This window comes from Heteronotia binoei, chromosome 4 (assembly GCF_032191835.1).
Source record: "Heteronotia binoei isolate CCM8104 ecotype False Entrance Well chromosome 4, APGP_CSIRO_Hbin_v1, whole genome shotgun sequence".
Classification (NCBI taxonomy): domain Eukaryota; kingdom Metazoa; phylum Chordata; class Lepidosauria; order Squamata; family Gekkonidae; genus Heteronotia; species Heteronotia binoei.
This window is the reverse complement of record NC_083226.1, coordinates 159,427,241-159,449,118: the sequence shown is the minus strand read 5'-3', so window position 1 is coordinate 159,449,118 and position 21,878 is coordinate 159,427,241. Positions and strand designations below refer to the sequence as shown.

The window sequence follows — 21,878 nt, the reverse complement described above, 5'->3', positions numbered from 1 at the left end:
CTTAGAGAATACATTTAAAGTTGCCTTCCTTCCTTCCTTCCTTCCTTCCTTCCTTCCTTCCTTCCTTCCTTCCTTCCTTCCTTCCTTCCTTCCTTCCTTCCTTCCTTCCGACATTCACATCTTTCAGCTCTCAAACATCTGACATTTATTCTATGTGGCTCTTACATTAAGCAAGTTTGGCCACCCCTGCTCTAGGTTGATCCTGCATTGAGCAGGGGGTTGGACTAGATGGCCAGTACAGCCCTCTCCAATTCTGTGACTCTATTTTTCTATATCTTGGAATTACACTTGATTTCTAGATAATAGAGATACATTCCTCAGGAGAAAATGGCTGCTTTGGTGGGTGGACAGTATGACATTATACCCTGCATAAGTCCCTCCCCTCCCCGAACCCTGCTCTCTCCAGGAGTTTCCCAGTCTGGAGCTGGCAACCTAAGGAAGAGGCAGGGGGAGGCAGGCCAATGCAATGCAATCCCCAGAAAGACTTGGGAAGGGAAACCCTGTTGCTCACGTGCATCACTTTCTCCAGGGTGCTTCTGAAGCCATTGGCCTGGCTGCCTTTAGCCACCTGAGGGAGGTCCTGGTAGCACTGCGGGACTACGGGAACATGGTCTATGCACGGAAAGCACTGCATGCAGTGAAGATGACAGAGGTACAGTTGCTGAACCATTGATTTATCTGTTTCTATTTGGTTTACCAGAATTATACCCACCCTTCTGCCTTCATAAGAGCCACCAAGGTGGCAAACCTGAGGTATTAAAACAGTTTTAAAGCCCTTAGAAGACTTCCAACCAGAGCTGAGAGCAATACAAAAACATAAGAACAACAATCAAAATTTCAGGACTGGAAGCCATGCCCTATTCATTTTTAAACTTCCTTCCTTCCAGTTGAAATTGTGTTTGTGTTTATGGATTTCACTGGCTTCCCTGTGTAATCTAACATGGTAATTGGATGCATTGTTTAGCATTACAGTGTCCTGGAATAAGATACTGTGTCCTGTTTGAGTTAGGCTATGTTCAGCCACTGCTGATTTGTCAGATTGGCCAAGTCCGCAGTGTCTTTCATGTTCTTCTATTCTTGTCTGGATGCTATGTTGTGTGGTCCCGATGTAAACTTGTCCACAACTGCAGGGTATGCAGTATACTCCTGCAGAAGTGAGGGGGTCTCTTCTGTCTTTTGCAGATCGTAGCATCTGATGTATTTTTCTGGTGGGTCTGAACACTATCATAGGTTATGTTTCCTCACTTCTGCAGGAGTATATCGCATACCCTGCAGTTGTGGACAAGTTTACATCGGGACCACACGACGTAGCATCCAGACAAGAATAAAAGAACATGAAAGACATGGCAGACTTGGCCAACCTGAAAAATCAGCAGTGGCTGAACACAGCCTAACTCAAACAGGACACAGTATATTTTTCCAGGACACTGTAATGCTTAATAACACATCCAATTACCATGTTAGATTACCCAGAGAAGCCATTGAAATGCATAAACACAAACAATCAAAATGCCGGGTGGGAAAGAGGGATCATGGAGAGAACAACAGACCAAACAAAACTCTTTACCTGCTGGCAGAAAGTGGAAACAGAAGGGGTCAGGTGAATCTCCCCAGGGAGAGAGTTCCAGGGTTTGAGGGCCACAACCGAAAAGGCCCTGTCCTGGATTGCCACTCACCTAATCTCAGAAGACAGTGGTTCCTGAAGCAGGGCCTCTGAAGATGACCATAGCAGTCAAGCAGGTTCATAAGGGAGCCGGCTATCCTTTGGGTATGTTGGTCCCAAGCCCCATCGGGCTTTAAAATTCTGCCCTTTGAATTGTGCCTGGAAATAAAGGAGGAGCTAGTGTAACTCAGCCAAGACTGAGGCGATATGCAGGGCTGGCGTGTGGGAGTAGGCTGTATTGGCAGCTGCTTACGGCACCACCTCGCCTGGGGACGCCGCTGGGCGCCTCTCCCATGAGCCGGGCTGGGGCCCAGGTCCCGCACGTCTTGTAAGGCGTGTGGGATGTGACCATCAGCTCCCCCGCCCCGATCAGCCTGAGGGGGGGGGGGTTGCTTGATGATGTCACTTTTTGTGATGTCATTGTGCTGAGCACGAGAATGCTTTTTTCTAAAAGAAGATTGGGGGGGGGGCACTGAACTGAGGTCTGCCTCCAGTGGCAGAAAACTCAGCGGCAGCCCTGGCGATATGGTCCCTGCAGCCCACTCCTGTAAGCATCCTGGCTGCAGCCTTCTGCCCTGACTGAAGTGTCTGAACACTTCTCAATGTAGGGTTGCCAGGCCGATTTACTTGGCCAGTGGGAGTCTCCTGACATCATTCCAGGAAACCAGAAGTGAGGTTGGGCATTTTGGGGCCTACTTCTGGTTTCAGGCCTACTTCAGGTCAAGGGTAACACTCTGGTTACTTCAGACTGTACCTCACTCAATATATGGTTTAAAGGTTTCACTTTTTGGCCCCTTTCACCTCCAGGATACAAAGAACTGCGATGCCAACCAGGTGCGAACAACCCTGATTCTCTGTTACGGGCATGCAGCTGTGGGGGCAAGGCCAGAGGATCTAACAAGACTGACAGAAACAATAATCACGGAGATTATCGCTCAGTTCCGTGGGGGCCACAAGGTACTGAAGAACATCAGAGGAGCCCTGCTGGATCAGGCCACTGATCCATCTGGCCCAGCCTTCTGTCTCACACAGCAGCCAACCAGTTCCTCTGGATGGCCAACAACAGGCCATAGAGGCTGAGGCCTTCCCCTGATGTTGCCTCCTAGCTCAGGAACTCAGAGGATTAGTGCCTCTGAACATGGAAGTTCCAACTCAGTCACCATGACTACCAGCCACTGATAGAATGCTCCTTCATGAATCTATTTAAACCCCTGTGAAAACTATCTATTTCTGTGGCCATCACCACAACTTCTGGCGGTGAACCCCACGTTTTAATCACTTTCTGTATAAAGAATATTTCCTTTTGCCCCTCCTGAATCTATTTCCAATCAGCTTCATGGTTTGCTCTCAGCTTCAGTGACAGACAGGTAACTTCCTGGTTTCTGGCATCAAGTCTGCATATGAGGAAGTCCTTTAATTCAATCTCATTACTCCTTAACCTAGGACTGTCAAGCCCCAGGTGGTGATTGGAAATCACCTGGGATTACAACTGATCTCCAGGCAACAGAGATTAGTTCCCCTGGAGAAAATGGCTGCTTTGGACGGTGGGTTCTGTGGCATTATGGTCCCCCCCGCTCTCCAAACTCAACCCTCCCCAGACTCCACCCCTCAAATCTCCAGGAATTTCCCAACCTGGAAGCTGGCAAGCCTATTTTAACCTTTTCAAATTATGCTGCATTGCTAACAATGGGCCATGCAGATGTATTCTTTCTCTGCACTCTGAAAGCATGTGCAAAGGTGACCCCAGATGTGTTTATGAATATACTAGGAATAAAGAAGAAAAATACAATGGCCTCCAGAAAGAGGCTCCCCCCAGCCTTGCTGTCTTCCCACCCAAATGAAGGCATTCACTCCCCCCCCCCCCCCACACACATACATCTCAAGGGGAGCTGATTTCTGCCATCTGGAGAGCAGTTGTAATTCTGAGGGATCGCCAGCCCTCACCTGGAGATTGGCAACAGTGGTTCCCCAGGAGGAAATGGCATTGTACGTGTTTGAGGCCCTGCCCCTCCTCAAACCCCACCCTTTCCAGACCCCACTTCTTAAATCTCCACGAAATTCCTAAATTGGAGTTAGCAACCCCATCTCCTTCCCTTTATTTGTCCCTCTGACTTCAGTTTTCCATCGCCTTACCCCTCCCTGCAACCTCTACATAGGAAAAGGACAGTTTTTCTCCACAGTGTGGGTGGGGGAACCAAAGCAGCTCATTCTCCTCTCCCTTTTTTGACCTGAATAACAACCCTGTGAGGCAGGTTAGGCTGGAAGTCTGATTTTTTTTTGTTTTAACTTCGAGGGTGTTTTAAGGAGGCACCAGATGCTATGCTGAAAATCTGGAGCCTCTAACATCAAAAAACGGCCCTAACCAGAGCCCCAGATACCCACAGATCAATTCTCCATTATACCCTATGGGAATCGGTCTCCATAGGGAATAGTAGAGTGCCCAGCAGACATCTCCCTTCATCCGCCTCCATTTTCTGATGAGCCTTAAGTAGGCTTCCCAATCCCCAGGTCCCAGCAGGGGATTCCCCAGTTTTACAGGCTTCCCCCCACCCCAGCCAGCTGGCCTGCGGGGGAACTCCTCCCCAAAGCCACCCTGTACCTCTAGATCTTGGGCAGGACCTGCAAACAGGTCGAGTTTTAAAACGTGTGTGTGCCTTTAAATTGGAGCAGGAAGTACTTCATGGGGAAGGGTTAGCAACAGCAGGCCTCTTGAGAGCGCAGCCCCTCTGTTTGTTTTGCTTTCCTCTGGGTCGAGTGAGTATGTATGTAAAAGAGCAGTGTAGCCCCTGTACTTTCCAGACCTCATTGTGGAGGCACCAGAGACTCCTGCTTTGTTCTGCTGCTTCAGACCAGCAGGGCTGCCTACTTGCACCAGAGACAGTTAAGCGAGAGAGATAAAACGGGGGGAGGGAACTCTATTATTCCCTATGGAGACTTATTCTCATAGGAAATAATGGAGAATTGATCCGCAGGTATCTGGGGCTCGGGGGGGGGGGGACCTGTTTTTTGAGGTTGAGGCACCAGATTTGCAGCATAGCACCCAGTACCTCTCCCCCAAATTTCAAAAAGATTGGACCAGGGGGTCCAATTCTATGAGCCCCCAAAGAAGGTGCCCCTATCCTTCATTATTTCCTATGGAGGGAAGGGATTTAAAAGATGTGTGGTCCTTTTAAATGTGATGGCCAGAACTCCCTTGAAGTTCATTTATGCTTGTCACACCCTTGCTCCTGGCTCCGCCCCCAATGTCTCCTGGCTCCACCCGCGAAGTCCCCAGATATTTCTTGAATTGGACTTGGCAACCCTACCCTGAAGTGGGGGGAGTGCCTCCAAACCAGAGGATCCCCTGCCCCCACCTGGGGATTGTCAACCCAATCTGGAAGTGGGTCACAGGCCGATCTACCCTGGGGCTGCTCTGCCATTGCCCTTTCCATTGCTGTAGTGCCCAGGAGTTCCCTGAACCACCTCCCCACTCCCTGGAGGGAGGCCAACCTGAGGCTTATTGCCAGGGCACTTTATCTTCTTGCTGCCACCAGGCTAGGTCTTTCACATAGAGCCCAACCTACTCCAATCCTCCCCCAAAAGGGCTCCACAATTTCCAGCTTCCCAAAGCCGGCACTGATTTTACCTTCTCTTATAGTAGGGCCAATTAGGCACTGTTGCCTGGCCAGCCACTGACAGAGACAACTTAACAAAATACAAAGAAAATTTTATTTAATAAGGCAAGTAATCCCCAACACAGTGCACAACAAAAATAACAAACTTTAGCTAGCTATTTGCCTCAACCTGAGTTGCAGGCAAAAGGCCGACAGTCAGAGTCTTCCCAAGAACTTCTTCCTAGGATTGATCAGGCACCCTCCAGGGTTTAAGAAAATTGTCAAGCAGACCCTCGGGCCACTAGAGCTCCTTGCCTTGACAAGAGCTTCTGTTAGGAGAAAATATTCTCCTTTCCTAGCCACCAGCCTTTCCTTAGTGTCAGGCAGGGCTTTTTTTGAGCAGGAATGTGCAGAAACTCAGTTCTGGCTGGCTTGGCTTCAGGGGATGTGGCCTAATATGCAAATGAGTTCCTGCTGGGCTTTTTCTGCAAGAAAAGCCCTGCTGACTTTGATGGACTGAGGGTCTGATTCAGTATAAGCAGGGCATTTTTTTTGAGCAGGAACGCAGTTCTGGCTGGCTTGGTGTCAGGGGATGTGGCCTAATATGCTAATGAATTCTTGCTGGACTTTTTCTACAAAAGCCGTGTTAAACAATGGTGACATCAAGGGGGTGTGGCCTAATATGCTAATGAGTTCCTGCTGTCAGGGACTAATCACCTGCAGCTGGTGGCTCCACCCTGTGGCTGTACTGCGAGGCATCCTGACAAGACTGAAGTCCATGTAAAACATGCCCCCTGGCACTACAGTTGCTCCCTCCATGCCCCACCTCTTTCTCCTCCCTCCAGGACGAAGTGTTGAAGAAAACCTTTCTGAAGGCTGTGGTGATGGTCAGCAAAGCCTTCCAGAATAGCCAGAAGGAAGACGTCCTTTTCCCTCACAAAGCTGAAGTGATTCTCTGCATCATTGTGAGTAACAGAGGAGAGGAGAGATGGGCAGGGGACACACGAGAGAGAAAAATGAGAACGGGGAAGTGAGCCCTGGGAAGCCAGGACAGAATTAGCTGCTTCACGGGGTGTTAAATACTAGGTTCAGCGTAAAATCAAACAACGACAAAAAATTCCCCGGTACAGTTGTTTGCTGGCAAAGCATTGCTTGGAGCCTAGTTGACTAGAATGTCCAACTCATGGGATTTGACTCCTCTGGAGCATTTGTTATATACTAAATCAGAACAAATTGTATAAAATTCTGAACTCAAAGCTTGAAGAACATATTACCCTTTATCAAAAACAATGGAAATCTGAGTTAGGCAGACACCTCACAAAGGAATCTTGGTCGGACATTCCGGCTTCAGCTAGTTTTAACTCAAAGATTTTCTCAGTTCCAATCAGCACAAGGGCCTGGCGGAAGAACCCTGTGAGGAAAGGCTGAGGGCCTAGGGAATGTTCAGTCTGGAGAAGAGGAGATGGAGGGGGGACATGATGACTCTCTTTAAATATTTGAAAGGCTGGCATTTTAGAGGAGGGCAAGGAGCTGTCCCACTTGGCAGCCAAGGATAGGACCTGAAGCAATTGGATATTAGGGGATGAGGGGGGGGAATTACAGTCAGAGCAGTTCAGCTGCCTAGGAAGGTGGTGAGCTCCCCTTCATTGGCAGTCTTCAAAACACGTCTGGATGATTATTTGTTGGAGATGCTTTAGGCTGATCCTGCATGGAGCAGGGGGTTGGACTAGATGGTCTGTATGACCCCTTCCAACTCCCAGAGTAGTGATCAGCATCTTTTTACTCAAGTGATTTTAACTATTTACAAGCTGGAAAACATCAGGCCTTGACCTGATTATATACAATGAGATTCCACCCCACTCCTGACCCATAGGTGCATTCAAACTAACCCACTAGCCCCCTATAGGTAGTCCAGGACAGCCTGACCAACCAGGCTGTGGCGGTTTCAATCTTGGACCAATTCCTCACTAGGTTTGTTCTGGTGTTGGAGCTCTCCCCGCCCCCCACAATGCTTCCATTGGATTTTGCACAAGCTGCCCCATGGCTGCGACTTGACCCGCCTCTTTCTCATGGCATGCAGAAATCGGTTTTCAGAGGATCTTGCTTGACAGAGGTAGGCCAAGTTGCTGCAGCGCGGCAGCTTGTGTGAAATCAGACGGAAGCATGGGGGAGGGTGGAAGGGAGATCCAATGCCGGAACAAACCTAGTGGGGAATCGGTCCTAGAGCTCTATTGTTTAGCAGGGCTGAAGCTCATGGAGTCTTTAAGTACTCAAGCACGGACATGACACCAGACCAGGAGAATTCTGTTTCCCCTGAGGAAAACCTCTCCAGGCTCTGCGTAGTCCTGATGATCAAGGACAATGGAGATCAGGTCAAGAAGCTCCCAACTTTAGCTTGGGAAGTCCCTGGAGTTTTGGGGCTGGTGTTTGAGAAGAGGAGGGAGTTCAGTGGTCTATAATGCCTTTACAGCTGACCTCCAGAGATCTGTTCCCCCGGAGGAAAACGGCTGCGGTGGAGGAAGGGCCCTGTTTTGTTCTACCCCACTGAAGATTCTCCTCTCCATCCCATCCTCCCCAGGTTCCATCCCTAAATGTCTGGGAATTTTCCATCCCAGAGTTGGCAACCCAGCTGGCAGGCCTTACAAAATTCCATCAGGAGGCGTGGGGCCTGCTGGGAAGTGGCCAGAAGTTCACTGGTGAACAAAGCCCACCTAGGATGGTATCCAGTGCTTTTTTTTGATAGCAGGAGCTCCTTTGCATATTAGGCCACACACCTCTGATGTAGCCAATCCTCTTGGAGCTTTCAGGGCTCTTCGAACAGGGGCTACTGTAAGCTGCAGCAGGATTGGCTACATCAAAGGTGAGTGGCCTATAATGCAAAGGAGTTCCTACTACAAAAAAGCCCTGTTTCCAGGCCTGGCCAAAGGTCCACTGATAGAATCACTCGGAACAGAAGATCACTCCCCCATCTCTGTGTTTCTCCCCTGCAGCAAGTGATTGATGAAGAGCCATTGGGGTCAGTCTGCATCACAGTCCTCCACCAAGCCATAATGACTGTCATTTCCATGACGTAGGTATCAGACGTTGGCTTCTCCTTTGCTCACATGAGCAGGCTTCTCACAGGTCGCAGCGGGAGGAATTCCAGGTGCTCATTGAGAAGAAACAGTTCCTTTAAGAGATAGGTGGAAGGAACAACCAAACAGAGACTCAGGCAAGGGTGTATGTAAGGCAGGGGTGGCCAAACTGTGGCTTAGGAGCCACATGTGGCTCTTTCACACATATTGTGTGGCAGGACTTTTTTTTAAAGAAAAAGCCCAGCAGGAATTTATTTGCGTATTAAGCCACACCCCCTGATGCCAAGCCACCTGGAACTGCATTCCTGTGCATTCCTGCTCAAAAAAAGCCCCGTTGTGACGCTCTCAAAGCCCCCACTCCCTCAAATCACTTCTCCAAGCCAAGCCAGCCAGTGGCTTGGAGAATGCATTTAAAGTCAGTTGCTTTCTTTACACCTCTCCCTGCCCCTCCTTCCCTCCCTCCCTTCCTGTCTTGCAGCTCTCAAACATCTGGCTGTAGTTTCAGAGCCTGGGAGCAGGAGTAGGGCACTCTAGCATTTGGTAGCATTCCCAGTTGCCTGATTGTGGCAGAAGACTGCAGCCCTTTACCCACCAAAGGCAGAAATGCCAGGTGCCCTCCAAGCCACACCATGATGTGAGATCAACCTGGGGAGAATTCTTCCCGGTTGTCAGTCTTGGTGGGTTTGCTTTGCAACCGGCTGGAGCGTTGGAGGAGGGCAGCATCTCGGGAGAAAACTTAAAAAGAAAACTCAGCCCCTGGTGACTTTCTGGAAGTTTGGACCCTAGAATTTATGGAGATTCTGAGAACTACCTGGATAGCCAGAAACTCTATGGTACGATCAGGTGTGCATTAGCAGGCAATGGCTGCAATTGGGTGGAGGTTTCCTCCTGCCATAAGCAGGCCAATAAGAACCCTCAGATTTGCCATCTGTACTTCTGCCTGGTAATAAAGCACGTGTAGCTAATATTTTGTTGAATTGATTGGGGTGGAGGGAGGTGTAGGCACCCTTAAGGGGAGAGTGTTAATATCCCCCCCCCACCCATGTTTTCTTTTCAGTCTCCTAAAGCCCCCCCTGGATTACGAAGTGAGGTCCGACCTGGTGCAGAAGAGTGTCAAGAAGATCTTCTCACTGCCAGCTCTGAAAATGACCAGGCTGAAAGCAGGCAGCACCAATCACTTGGCGCAAACACAGGTGCCTCCCTCCCCAGAGGCCCAAACAGAAAGACATGTCTACAGGGGTCTATTGGCCAGGACCTGTGTCCAGATTCAGACTGGGGTGAGGGGGACGGAATGTTCTGGGACTAATCTTGAGGCATGATTAATGCAATTTGACCTAATTATAGACCAATTGAGGTCTATAGTTCCAGAGGTGGGGGTCTACAACGTGGTGCTTGTGGGCACCACGACACCCGGCAGTATCATTCCTGGTGCCCAGAAGGTGGGTGGAGCCAGATGTCCTTGTAGCCCAGCAGGGTTACTGATTGGCCATTTGAAATCCTGTAGGTTGTACAGTTTTGTTTTGTTTTTAAAGTTGCTTCAGCAGCAGCTGCCACCACAGCACAATATGATTTTAAAAGACATCCTGTTAGACAGAGCTCCTGTCTAAAATATTGGGTACTTATCAGCATTAGGCATAACCCAATCCCCTGGCATTTTGCGGTTGGCTCCGCCTCCTCTAGCAGCCATTTTGTTTGGCTCCACCTCCTCTAGCAGCCATTTTGTTGTTGCACCCATAAACTTGTGTCAGAATTTCAAAGATGCCCACAGGCTCAAAAAAGGGGGGAAGGACCTCCTTCAGAGGGTAGCTGTGTTGTTATGCAATCAAACAAATTCAAGACTCTTTGTACTTGGTAAAATGGCACGGGCATTTGAAGAGGAAATAGTACTTGGAATGACTACAATTGCTGCCTGTGGGTTGGCAGTTTTCTATAGATTTGGAGGTGGACTCTGGGGAGGTTGGGGTTTGGGAAGGGGAGGGGCATTACAAAGTCATAGACTCCGCCCTCCCAAGGAGCCATCCTTTCCAGGGGAAATGAGTTCTATAATATGGAGGACAATTTTAATCCTGGGGGGATCTCCCTGAATATGAGGGTGAATCTAGCAGTAAGTCAAGGACCAACTAGGACCGGTGGGAAACAGGCACAATTGAAGTGTTTTGCTACAGGAAGAAGTGAAAGAATAATGCCCCTCTGCCCTTTCAAAACATGGGCCAAAAAAGTCTTCCATTTGCCTCTGCAATGAAGAAAGTGAAGTAGAAAGAAAAGCATCTTGGAAGAGTGGGGCAGCCCTTGAGAAGGCCCTGCATTGGGCAGATGGCTTTCCATCTTGAATTCACCAGGGCAGGGCCTCAGGGAGAGTTGCCAGCCTCCAGTTCAGGCCTGGAGATCTCCCAGAATTATGACTCACCTCCAGAGTGCCAAAATCAGTTCCCATGAAGAAAATGGCTGCTTCAAATGGGATTCTACCCTCTGAGGTCCCTCCCATCCCCAAACCCTGCTTTCTTCAGGCTCTGTCCTCAGATCTCCAGAATTCCCCCCTCTGGAGTTGGCAAACATAAGCAGAGGGTCCCCAAAGTATCCTGGATCTTAGCCCATTACACTCATGCAACTTACTGAAGATTTTCATAGCAGTAAGACTTTAATCTTGACTTCAGATTCTGTGCCCACCTTACGCACCATTCGTCTTCCTCTGGTGTATTTATTTCCCAGCATACCGTTGGCATTTTTTATTGCAGTTGTGCACTGTCTTGACATTTTCAGTGAGTTATCTACCATGACTCCTAGATCTCTCTCTTGGTCAGTCTCCATCAGTTTGGACCTCATCAACTTGGATTTATAGTTAGGATTTTTGGCCCCAATGTGCATCAGTTTACACTTGACCATGTTGAACCTCATTTGCCACACTGACACCCACTCGCTAAGCCTCGACAGATCCCTTTGGAGTGCTCACAATCCTTCCTGGTTCTTACCATATAAGAACATAAGAGAAGCCATGGTGGATCAGGCCAATGACCCATCCAGTCCAACACTCTGTGTCACAAAGTGGCAAAAAACCCAACAACAACCCAGGTGTCATCAAGAAGTCCATCAGTGGGGCCAGGACACTAGAAGCCATCCCACTGTCCCCGCCCCCCCCCCTCCGCCAAGCACCAAGAATACAGAGCATCACTGCCCCAGACAGAGTTCCATCAATATACTGTGGCTAATAGCCACCGATGGCCCTCTTTTCAATATGTTCCCACAGGCTCAAAAAAGGGGGGAAGGACCTTTCTGGGTGAAAAAGTACTACCTTTTTTCCGTTCTAACCCGACTGCTCAGCAATTTACTGTCATCCGCAAACTTAGCCACTTCACTGCTTACTCCCAGCTCCAAATCATTAATGAACAAGTTAAAAAACATTGGACTCAATACTGAGCCATAAGAACATAAGAGATGTCATGTTGGATCAGGCCAATGGCCCATCCAGTGCAACACCCTGTTACACAGTGCCCCCCCTCTTAAAAAGCCCATTTATACTCACTCTCTGTTTCCTATTACTTAGCCAGTTTTTGATCCATGAGGACTTGTCCTTTTACCCCGACTATTGAGCTTACTTAGGAGCCTTCGATGAGGCAGGCTCTATTGTATTGCAATTACGGTTGCCTGCTCTGGGTTGGGAGATTTGGGGGGGTGGAGCCTGGGGAAGGCGGGATTTTGGGAAAGCAGGAACCTCATTGGTATCTAAGGGCACAGAATCCACCCTCTAAAGCAGCCATTTCCCCCCACAGTGGAACTGATCTCTGTTGTCTGAGGCTTAATTATAATAGCCCGAGATCTCCTGGCAGCATCTGGAGGTTGGTAACTCTAACTGCAATCCAGTCCTCTAGTGCAGTGGTCCCCAACCTTTTTGGCCCCAGGGACTGACCCCAGGGCCAGCCCATCGACTGAGGCCCCAAGGGTAGGTGCATGGAATTCCCCCCCCCCCAGTGGCACCTCCTCCTCCCCCATTTTCCTCCTCCCTCCTTTGTCCCCCCCATGCAGCCAGGGAAGGGCCTTGAACCTCCTCCCGCCCAGGCCGACACCTCCCTGTGCTGATCAGCCGGGAAAACCATCACAGCAGCGACGAGCAACGCTGCTCTTGCCTCCTTCCCACTTGGAAAAGAGACAAGCTGGCCTTAAAATGGTGAAAACGGGAGGAGGGGGCGCTGCGGGGGGCAGGGTGGGGCGGCGAGGCTGCGGAGCCCATTTCAAACAGGCCGCGCCTGGTACGGGGGGTTGGGGACCCCTGCTCTAGTGGATGTGCCATTCCTATTGGTTGACATTTATTTACAGTCCTCCTTTCTCTGTGAGGCTCAAGGCAGGTTATACGGCATACGTCAAGTATAATCAACAAGATGGGGCATCCAATGAACAGTACAGCAGGCTCTGGAGGAAACCTGCGCTTTTAAGCTGTCTCATGATGTTCTCTCCCCCAACTCAGGGTGAGAAAGGCAGACGATAAAGGATGCAAATAAATGGATAAAAGCATCCCCCAAGCACACACATGGATGCTCCTCATTTCGCAATGCCACCATTTTGCTTTTTACAAACTGAAGATCAAGGATCACGGTCGTCTTCCCACTACATAATATGAATGCTTTAAACACTGGAATTGTGTCCTGCTGGCTTGCCCCTTGTGCACCCGAAGCTTTCCTCCTGCATGCAAAAGTGCCTGGATTTCCCAAGTGAAGAGATGCCCCACCTACGCCATACCTCACTATATCGGGCAGTCTGTTCCTGCCGATGGTTTTGCTCAAGCTAACTGTATTTTCTTCTCTCCTTTTAGGACTTCTACCTGCAGACTATCAATGCCTGCAATATCATGCTCACTAGCTTGCTGTCTGAGACCCCCAATATGGATGGACTACAGGAAATACTGATTGTAAGGGAGCTTTAAGAACATAAGAACATAACAGAAGCCATGTTGGATCAGGTCAACGGCCCATCCAGTCCAAAACTCTGTGACCATTTTCGCACACAGCTAACAACGCGGTCACGTTCCTGTTCTCTCCGCAGTATCTGTCAGATTTCCCATTATCTGTGCCAGAGTTACAGGAAGTGCTGCGGCTTTTGCGTAGCAAACATAAACTGGGTTTTAGTGGTTTACATTTGCTACGCAAAAGCCGTGGCACTTCCTGTAACTTCGGGGCAGATAATGGGAAATCCGACGGACACTGCGGAGAGAACAGGAACGTGACCCCGTGGTAAGCTGTGTGTGAAAACGGTCTGTGTCACACAGTGGCCAAAAAACCAGGTGGCATCGGGAGGTCCATCATTGGGGTCAGGACACTAGAAGCCCTTCCACTGTTCCCCCCCACCCCCAAGCACCAAGAATACAGAGCATCACTGCCCCAGACAGAGAGTTCCAACAATACGCTGTGGCTAGTAGCCACTGATGGACCTTTGCTCCACATGTTTCTCCAATCTCCTCTTGAAGCCATCTATGGTTCTAGCTGCCACTACCTCCTGTAGCAGTGAATTCCATGTCCTAATCACTCTTTGGGTGAAGAAGTACTTCCTTTTATCTGTTCTAATCCGACTGCTTATCAATTTCATTGAGTGCCCATGAGTTCTTGTATGGTGAGAAAGGGAGAAAAGATTTCCTTTCTCTGCCTTCTCTATCCCATGCATAATCTTATAAACCTCTATCACGTCATCCCTCAGTCGACATTTCTCCAGGCTTAAGAGCCCCAGGCACTTTAACCTTTCTTCATAGGGAAAGTGTTCCAACCCTTTCATCATCCTAGTTGCCCTTTTCTGCACTTTTTCCAATGCTATAATCAGGGCTTTTTTTGTAGCAGGAACTCCTTTGCATATTAGGCCACACACCCCTAATGTAGCCAATCCTCCTGGAGCTTACAGTAGGCCTGTACGAAGAGCCCTGTAAGCTCTTGGAGGATTGGCTACATCAGGAGGTGTGTGGCCTAATATGCAAAGGAGTTCCTGCTACAAAAAAAGCCCTGGCTATCATAGCTTTTTTGAGTTGTGGTAACCAGAATTGTACACAGTACTCCCAAAGAGGCCACACCAGCAATTTATACAGGGGCCTTATGATACTGGCTGATTGGTTTTCACTTCCCTTCCAAATAAACCCCCAGCATAGCGTTGGCCTTTTTTATTGCAGCTTTAAGCATGCAGGAAGCTTCTGGGTTGCCAGCGCCAAGTTGGGAAATACCTGGAGACTCTGGGGGAGGAGTCTGAGGGCAGAGGTTGGGAAGGAGAGGAACTTCAGTGGGGTATAATGCCAGAGCCCACCTTCTGAAGCGGCCATCTTCTTGAGGTGAACTGACCTTTATCGTCTGGAGCTCAGTAGCAATTCCAGATCTCCAGGCCCCAGCTGGAAGTTGGCAACCCTAACAGACCAGGCCTGGACAGAAGGTGGGCTTTGTTTCACTGCTGGACTGCTGATCTCTGTACTCTGGAGATGAGAAGTAATCCGGGGAGGGAGGCAGCCCTATTTGGGAATAAATGAAGTACATCAAGACATAATGAGGGTTGTCAGATCCCTGGAGAAAATGGATGCTTTGGTGGGTGGACTCTATGGGACTGTACCCCACTGAAGTCCCTGTCCTCCACAGGCTCCACCCCCAAATCTCCAGGAGTTTCCCAGCCTGGATCTGGCAACCCTACCCCCCATCTCCTCCATTGGCCAGGGAGGAACTGGCAACTCTACCAGAATATTGTATTTCAGTGGTAGGAAACTGTTCCTATCAATTTGGTCAGCTGACTTAACACTATTCCTGGAAACAATTAATAGCCCTATAAGCAACTGGAAAAAACTTGGCTTAAAACAGGGCTGGCCAAACTGTGATTCAGGAGCCACATGTGGTTCTTTCACACATATCGTGTGACTTTTGAAGCCCCCACTACGCCATTGGCCCACTTGGAGAAAGGATTTCTCTCTTTAAATGCATTCCCCAAGCCAAACCAACTGGCAGCTTGGAGAATGCATTTAAAGTTGCTTTCTTTCCACCTCTCCCTCCCTCCTTCCAACTATTTGCTTTCCTTCCTTCCTATGTTCATGTCTTGCTACTCTCAGATTTTTATTTTATGTGGCTCTTATGTTAAGCAAGTTTGGCTACCAACCAAGGGGCTTGGATTTGCCACATGAAACCGGTTTTATGTCTATAAGATTGTGTGTGGGTCCTTGTGGAGCTGGTTGTCTCACGGGTCCCCACCACCACTGCTGCTGAATCTCTGCGAATCCAGTGACACCTTTAAGACCAACAAAGTTTAATTCTAGGTATATGCTTTTGGGTGTACGTGCACGCTTCTTCCGTTCATACCCAGAATTAACCTTTGTTGGCCTTAAAGTTGCCACTGCATTCAAACTTTGTTGTTTAAAAACATGGCATTTTGTCATTTATCCTTGACTTGTTAGCCCAGACTCACTTATACCTTCTTTCTCATATGCATTTTTTTCTTTACAGCATACGAATAGCTGGGTAGAGTCAGGAAATACCAACGAAAGGGAAAGGGCTGTGAAAAGCACAACTCACATCCTGAAGTTTGCTTCAGAGCACCTAGATTTTGATGTAAGTGTCCTTGGGAGTTGAAGACTCCATCCTAAAGGAAATACTCCGTGACTGAAATATCAGATGCAGACCTTGAATTCAGCAGGAGTTCACAGGAGTGCAGCTCCTGAACCTTTCTGACACCCCCCCTCCTCCCCACCTAACTTGTCCATTGGGTAGTAGGGGCAGCTGCATAATGATCTCTGGATTAGAAGAGTGGGCAACCAGCCAGCCACCAGGGGCTTGGCCATGCCCCCAACAGCCCTCATTATCCCCTGGGGAAGCCAGCACCACCCTTTCTCCTTATGTGATTTTGGGTGGCAGGTGGCTTGTTGACCTTTTGACTGTGTATGTGTGGGGGGCGGGGGGGGGGGGCAGCCCAGGAGAGAGAGGCCTGCTTGGGCTGGCTGGATCTTCTTCTTCGGCCAGTGAAGCAGACTTTGGCCCTGCAGAATGAAAGCATGGCAGGCTTTTTGTGGGCTGGGCTGACTTTCCACCTCTCTTTCTTTCAGCTGTCACAGGAATTTTCCTTGCTTGGCCAGCTGGTGGCGCTACTGGCCCTTCGGACTGTGGACAATGTGAAAGAGATTGGTCAGCAGGCGGCGGAAGCCATCTACCACCTCCACTACATTGCCATAAGCAAAATGGGTGAGGTGCATGCTGGGAAATTAGGGTTGCTAGGTCCATCTCAGAAAATACCTGGGGACTTTGAGGGTGGAGCCAGGAGACTTTCCCATTCCCTAAAATAAATCAATAAAAATGAGCAGTGAAGCTCACCTGAATACAGTCTTCCTTTCCTTGTCCCCCAGCAGCTGACTGAACTTCCATGCCCACACACTCACAAAGCAGCCATGCACACACTTTTGTGATCTCACTGAGGCAATTTACTCACCCTAGGAGTTGCTGAATGTAACCATCTGCTGTATTTCAACCAACTTCTTCAGACTAACAGAAAAAGGGAAGCAGAGCAGGCAAGAGGGTGGAGCTTTCCTCTAAACAAACAGAGGGACTGTGCTTGCTTCTCTTCCTTTCACACACTCCCCTGAAGACCCACTGGCTCTGCCTAATCACCCCATCCATTCATCTTTCCTCTTAGTCTCCCTTACCACAGGATTTAAAGGCACACATAGAGCCCAAAACACAGGCAGTTTCCAGGTTTCTTTTAAGCCTGCACAGATTTAAAGGCACATGGAGGCTGTTGGGGTGGGGCTTCTCCCTGGTGGGGAGGAGCCTGCAAAACCAGGGGATCCCCCACTGGGACCTGGGGGCTGGCAAGCCTATGGGGAATCTTGAGTTTCTTGTCACACAATGGGGCTTAAAACAACTGCGATATTGGTGTCTTCTCAAAGCCTATCTTCGCATCTCTCTTAAGGAAGCCTAATCAGAGTCGGGGTTGTTTGGAACTCAGAGCTCACTCAGGAAATGCCTTGTTCAGAAGGTTGCCATCTCTGGGTTAGGAAATTCCTGGAGATTTGGGGGTGAAGCCTGGGAAGGTTTGGGCAGGAGAGGGATCCTAGTGCTCAATCTCACAAGATATACAGAGCAAAGCCTCTGTTTTCTCCATTGGCTGAGGCTTCTCTCTTTGAGGAAGGGAGGGAGAGCTTGCTTTGCCAGGCTCTATCAATTGGACAGCAGAGCTAAGCCAATCCTCTCTTTCTTTTATTGGCTGAGGCTCCTCCCCCTCCTGGTCCCCTGGGGAAGGAAGGAAAGAGCCAGAGCTTCCTTTGCCTAGTTCCCTGGATCCCATGTGAGAGATACAAAGAAAGCACCTTTAAGACTAACGAGTGCTAATACATTAAGCATGTTTTATTTTCTTTTTTAAAAAAGAATATTGACTTGTGATTGTCTGTGTCCTTTGTAAAGTGTGTATCTCTGCTATCTAATCTTAAATAGGAACACACATGGCCCGGCCTGACACGGCCCAGCCCAACAAGGTCTCATTTATGTGAGATCCGTCCCTCATAACAAATGAGTTTGACACCCCTGCCCTAAAGTCCAACTTCCAAAGCAACCATTTTTCTCAGGGGGACTTGAACACACGCATGAAGCTGCCTTCTACTGAAACAGACCCTCAGTCCATCAAAGTCAGTCTCATCTACTCAGACTGTCAGCAGCTCTCCAGAGTCTCAGGCTGAGCACTTTCCCGTCACCTCCTGCCTCGTCCTTTTTCACTGGAGATGCCAGGGACTGAACCTGGGACCTTCTGCATGCCAAGCAGATGCTCTACCACTGAGCTAGAGCTCTCAGCTGCTGGCAGACTGTCTGTTCCTGTTGGAAAGAACCAGCAACAGTAGATAACGCTGGAAGAGGGGAGCCAGGGGTTGGACTTAGGATACGACCGCTGCCAGTGTTTCCTTGGAGGATCTGGACATTCAGGACTGCCTCAGAAAAGTTTGGCCAGTAGATGGTTTTGCACTGTGCTGGCTTTCGATAAGCTAAAACCAGTCCTGCAGTGAGGAACCTTTGGAGGTCGCAGGTGGGGACAAAACTGATGCTGTGTTTTTCTTCCCCGAATGTTCTGATTAGTTAAGGATATGGAGAGCAAGCGGAAGAACAAGAAAGGGCATTCTGTGAAATGGCTTCGAGAAGATTTTTTCATTCCAGGCCCTTCTATCTTCTATAACAACATTCCGAAAGTGGCAAAGGTACTCTTCTAGACCGCTGACGGTCATATTTGTCTCTCTCCCACTGGACTTTTCTCCTCCCACCTCTGGTCTGGTTAGACCTCACCTAGAGTATTGTGTTCAGTTTTGGGCACCACTACTTAAGAAGCATATAGACAAGCTGGAACATGTCCAGAGGAGGGCAACGAAGATGATGAGGGGTCTGGAGACCAAGTCCTATGAGGAAAGGTCGAAGGAGCTGGGTATGTTTAGCTTCGAGAGGAGATGATTGAGAGGTGATACGATCACCTTCTTCAAGTACTTGAAGGGCAGTCATATAGAGGATGGTGCAGAATTGTTTTCTGTTGCCCCAGAAGGTCAGACAAGAACCAACAGACTGAAATTAAATCAAAAGAGTTTTCGACTAAACATAAGGAAGAACTTCCTGACAGTTAGAGCAGTTCCTCATTGGAAAAGGCTTTCTCAGGAGGTGGTGGTCTCTCCTTCCTTGGAGGTTTTTAAGCAGAGGCTAGGTGGTCATCTGACAGCAATGCTGATTCTGTGAACTTAGAAGAACGTGTGTGTGCCTTTCCTGCATTGTGCAGGGGGTTGGACTAGAGGTCCCTTCCAGCTCTATGGTTCTATTATTCTAGGGTTACCGGACACAAGATGGTGGCTGGAGATCTCCTGGGATTACATCTCCAGGCAATAGAGATCAGTTCCCCTAGAGAAAATGGCCACTTTGAAAGGTGGGCTCTATGGCATTATACTCAATTGAAGTCCCTCCCCTCCCAAATCCCACCCTCTTCAGGCTTCACCCCAAAATCTCCACGTATTTCCCTTCCTGGAGCTGGCAAACCTAGCCATACCAGTCAATGTGTGTTTATCTATAGCAGGGGTGGCCAAACTTGCTTAATGTAAGAGCCACATAGAATAAACTTGAGATGTTTGACAGCCACAAAACATGAACATCAGATGTTTGAGAACTGCAAGGAAGGGAGGGAGGGAGGCAGGAAGGAAGGGAAATAGATGAGAGAGGTAGAAAGAAAGCAAATTAAACTGCATTATTCAAGCCGCTGGCTGACTTGGCTTTGAGAAGCAATTTAAAGAGAAATGCCTTCTCCAAGCTAGCCAATGGGGCGGTGGGTGCTTTGAGAGGCATACAATGTGTGTGAAAGAGCCACATATGGCTCCTGATTCGGTTTGGCCAACCCTGATATATACGTGTGTGTGTGCGCGCACATACACACATTTTCCAAAGGCCAATTGAAGAAATTGCATCTAGCCCTGGAAAGCTGGAGTAAAAGTTAGTTTGCCTTTAAGGTGCTGCTGGAGTCCTGTTTAGTTTTGCTGCCCTTATGGTTTCCATCTCAGTTTGGTGCAGTGATTAGGTGTGTGACTCGTAGCTGGGAAAACCAGTTTTGATTCCTCATTCCTCCACCTGCAGCCAGCTGGGTCAACCCCAAGTTCTCTTAGAGCTGTTCTCCCAAGGGCAGTTCTCCAAAGGGCTGTCAGCCCCACCTACCTCACAGGGTGTCTGATGTGAGGAGAGGAAGGGAAAGGAGATTGTAAGCCGCTCTAAGCAAAGGGTGGGGTATAAATCCAATCTCTTCTTCTCTACATTGAGATAAGAACATAAGAATATAAGAGAAGCCATGTTGGATCGGAGCAATGGCCCATAGAGTCCAACACTGTGTCACACAGTGGTCAAAAAAACCAGATGACATCAGGAGGTCCATCAGTGGGGCCAGGACACTAGAAGTCCTCCCACTATTGCTCCTCTCAAGTACCAAGAATACAGAGTATCACTGCCCCCAGACAGAGAGTTCCAACAATATGCTGTGGTTAATAGTCACTTATGGACCTCTCCTACATATGTTTATCCAGTCCCCTCTTGAAGCTGTCTGTGCTTGCAACATGCATGCAATTATTTTTCTTTTCTTCTAAAAAAGCTTTTTGCTTTCTCTTTGTGTCAGGCATTCGGGGAGCACCTTACTACCAGTCAGATCACAGATCTGGTGCTCAAAGTCTTCGACAATCTGATGCATGAAGAAAAGGTTGTTTCCCAGGCTGCATCCCTCCTGCTGAGCTCTTTCATGGAGGAGTGTGGAATGGATCTGGAAGATGTAAGGAAGAAGTGGGGGGGGGGGGAGGCTTGTTTTGATAGATGTGGACATGGGGGCAGAAGGGGGCGGTCTCCTCCCTCATACCTGTGCGTTCTTTCTCACACGAACCCATGAAGCTGTCTTTTACTGATTCAGAACCTCGGTCCATCAAGGACACTATTGTCTACTCAGACTGGCAGCAGCTCTCCAGGGTCTCAGGGAGGGAAAGGTCTTTCCCATCACCTACTGCCGACAGTTTCCCTATTAAGATTACAGCCTATGTCTAAAGAACGTAAGAGAAGCTCTGTTGGATCAGGCCAATGGCCCATCCAATCCAATGCTCTGTGTCACACAGTGGCCAAAACCCAGGCGCCATTAGGAGGTCCGCCAGCAGGGCTAGAACCCCAGCAGCTCTCCCCGTGTCGCGCCCCAAGCACCAAGAATACAGAGCATCATCACTGCCCCAGATATAAGCACATAAGTGAAGCCATGTTGCATCAGGCCAACACTGTGTCATACAATGGCCAAAATCCAGGGGGCATCAGGAAGTCCACCAGCATGGCCAGAACTCTTTGACTCCTCCCACTGTGGCATCCCAAACACCCAGAATACAGGGTGTGGAGAAATGCCTTGCCTCCTGAAGCAATTTTAAAGCTCCCTTTAAAGCCCTATATGGCCAGAGACCTGCATACCTTAGGGACCGCCTTTCCCCACATGTTCCCTGGAGAGCACTTCGGTCAGGGCCACAAAATCTGCTCTCAATCCCGGGCCATAAAGAGACCAGGCTCATGACTAGAGCCAGGGCCTTTTCTGTTGCAGCCCCATGCTGGTGGAATGAGCTCCCTGAGGAGGTTAGGGCCCTGCGAGAGCTCACACAATTCCACAGGGCCTGTAAGATGGCGCTCTTCCATCAGGCATTTGTAAATTAAGATCACAGGTTACAACAGACTCCAAAACAATTGGGCCACCTCGAACACGAACCTAGGATCAGCCTTCCTATAGAACACCCAGCTGGAACAACAGAATAGAAAAATTCAAAGGTCATTATAGCACTTGAAATGGTTTGATATTTTTTTTGTTTTTATATTTTCATGTGATGTTATATTCCATGTATTTACGTGAATATGTAAGCCGCCCTGAGTCTGCTTTCGCGGGGAGGGAAGGATATAAATCGAATAAAATAAATAAATAAACAATGAGGTATCATTAGAACTTACTTTTTGTAACTTACTAAGCTTAGATGAGCCTGCTCTGCTTAAACACCTGGTAGGGCAAGTTTTTAAACCAGGGACAGAAAGATGCGTTTCA

At 48.8% G+C, this 21,878-nt stretch overlaps 1 protein-coding gene across 1 annotated transcript in view; it reads left to right on the top strand.

Annotated features, from left to right (window-relative positions):
* LOC132570164 (maestro heat-like repeat family member 5) overlaps positions 1 to 21,878 on the top strand; it is a 57,364-nt gene that overhangs the window by 12,314 nt on the left and 23,172 nt on the right. Inside the window, exons 5-14 of the mRNA XM_060236598.1 lie at positions 530 to 652; positions 2,471 to 2,620; positions 6,102 to 6,221; positions 8,247 to 8,326; positions 9,388 to 9,523; positions 13,135 to 13,230; positions 15,779 to 15,883; positions 16,375 to 16,510; positions 18,389 to 18,507; positions 20,442 to 20,591. Coding sequence (XP_060092581.1) covers positions 530 to 652; positions 2,471 to 2,620; positions 6,102 to 6,221; positions 8,247 to 8,326; positions 9,388 to 9,523; positions 13,135 to 13,230; positions 15,779 to 15,883; positions 16,375 to 16,510; positions 18,389 to 18,507; positions 20,442 to 20,591 — 1,215 coding nt within the window. The remainder of the gene's footprint in view (positions 1 to 529; positions 653 to 2,470; positions 2,621 to 6,101; positions 6,222 to 8,246; positions 8,327 to 9,387; positions 9,524 to 13,134; positions 13,231 to 15,778; positions 15,884 to 16,374; positions 16,511 to 18,388; positions 18,508 to 20,441; positions 20,592 to 21,878) is intronic.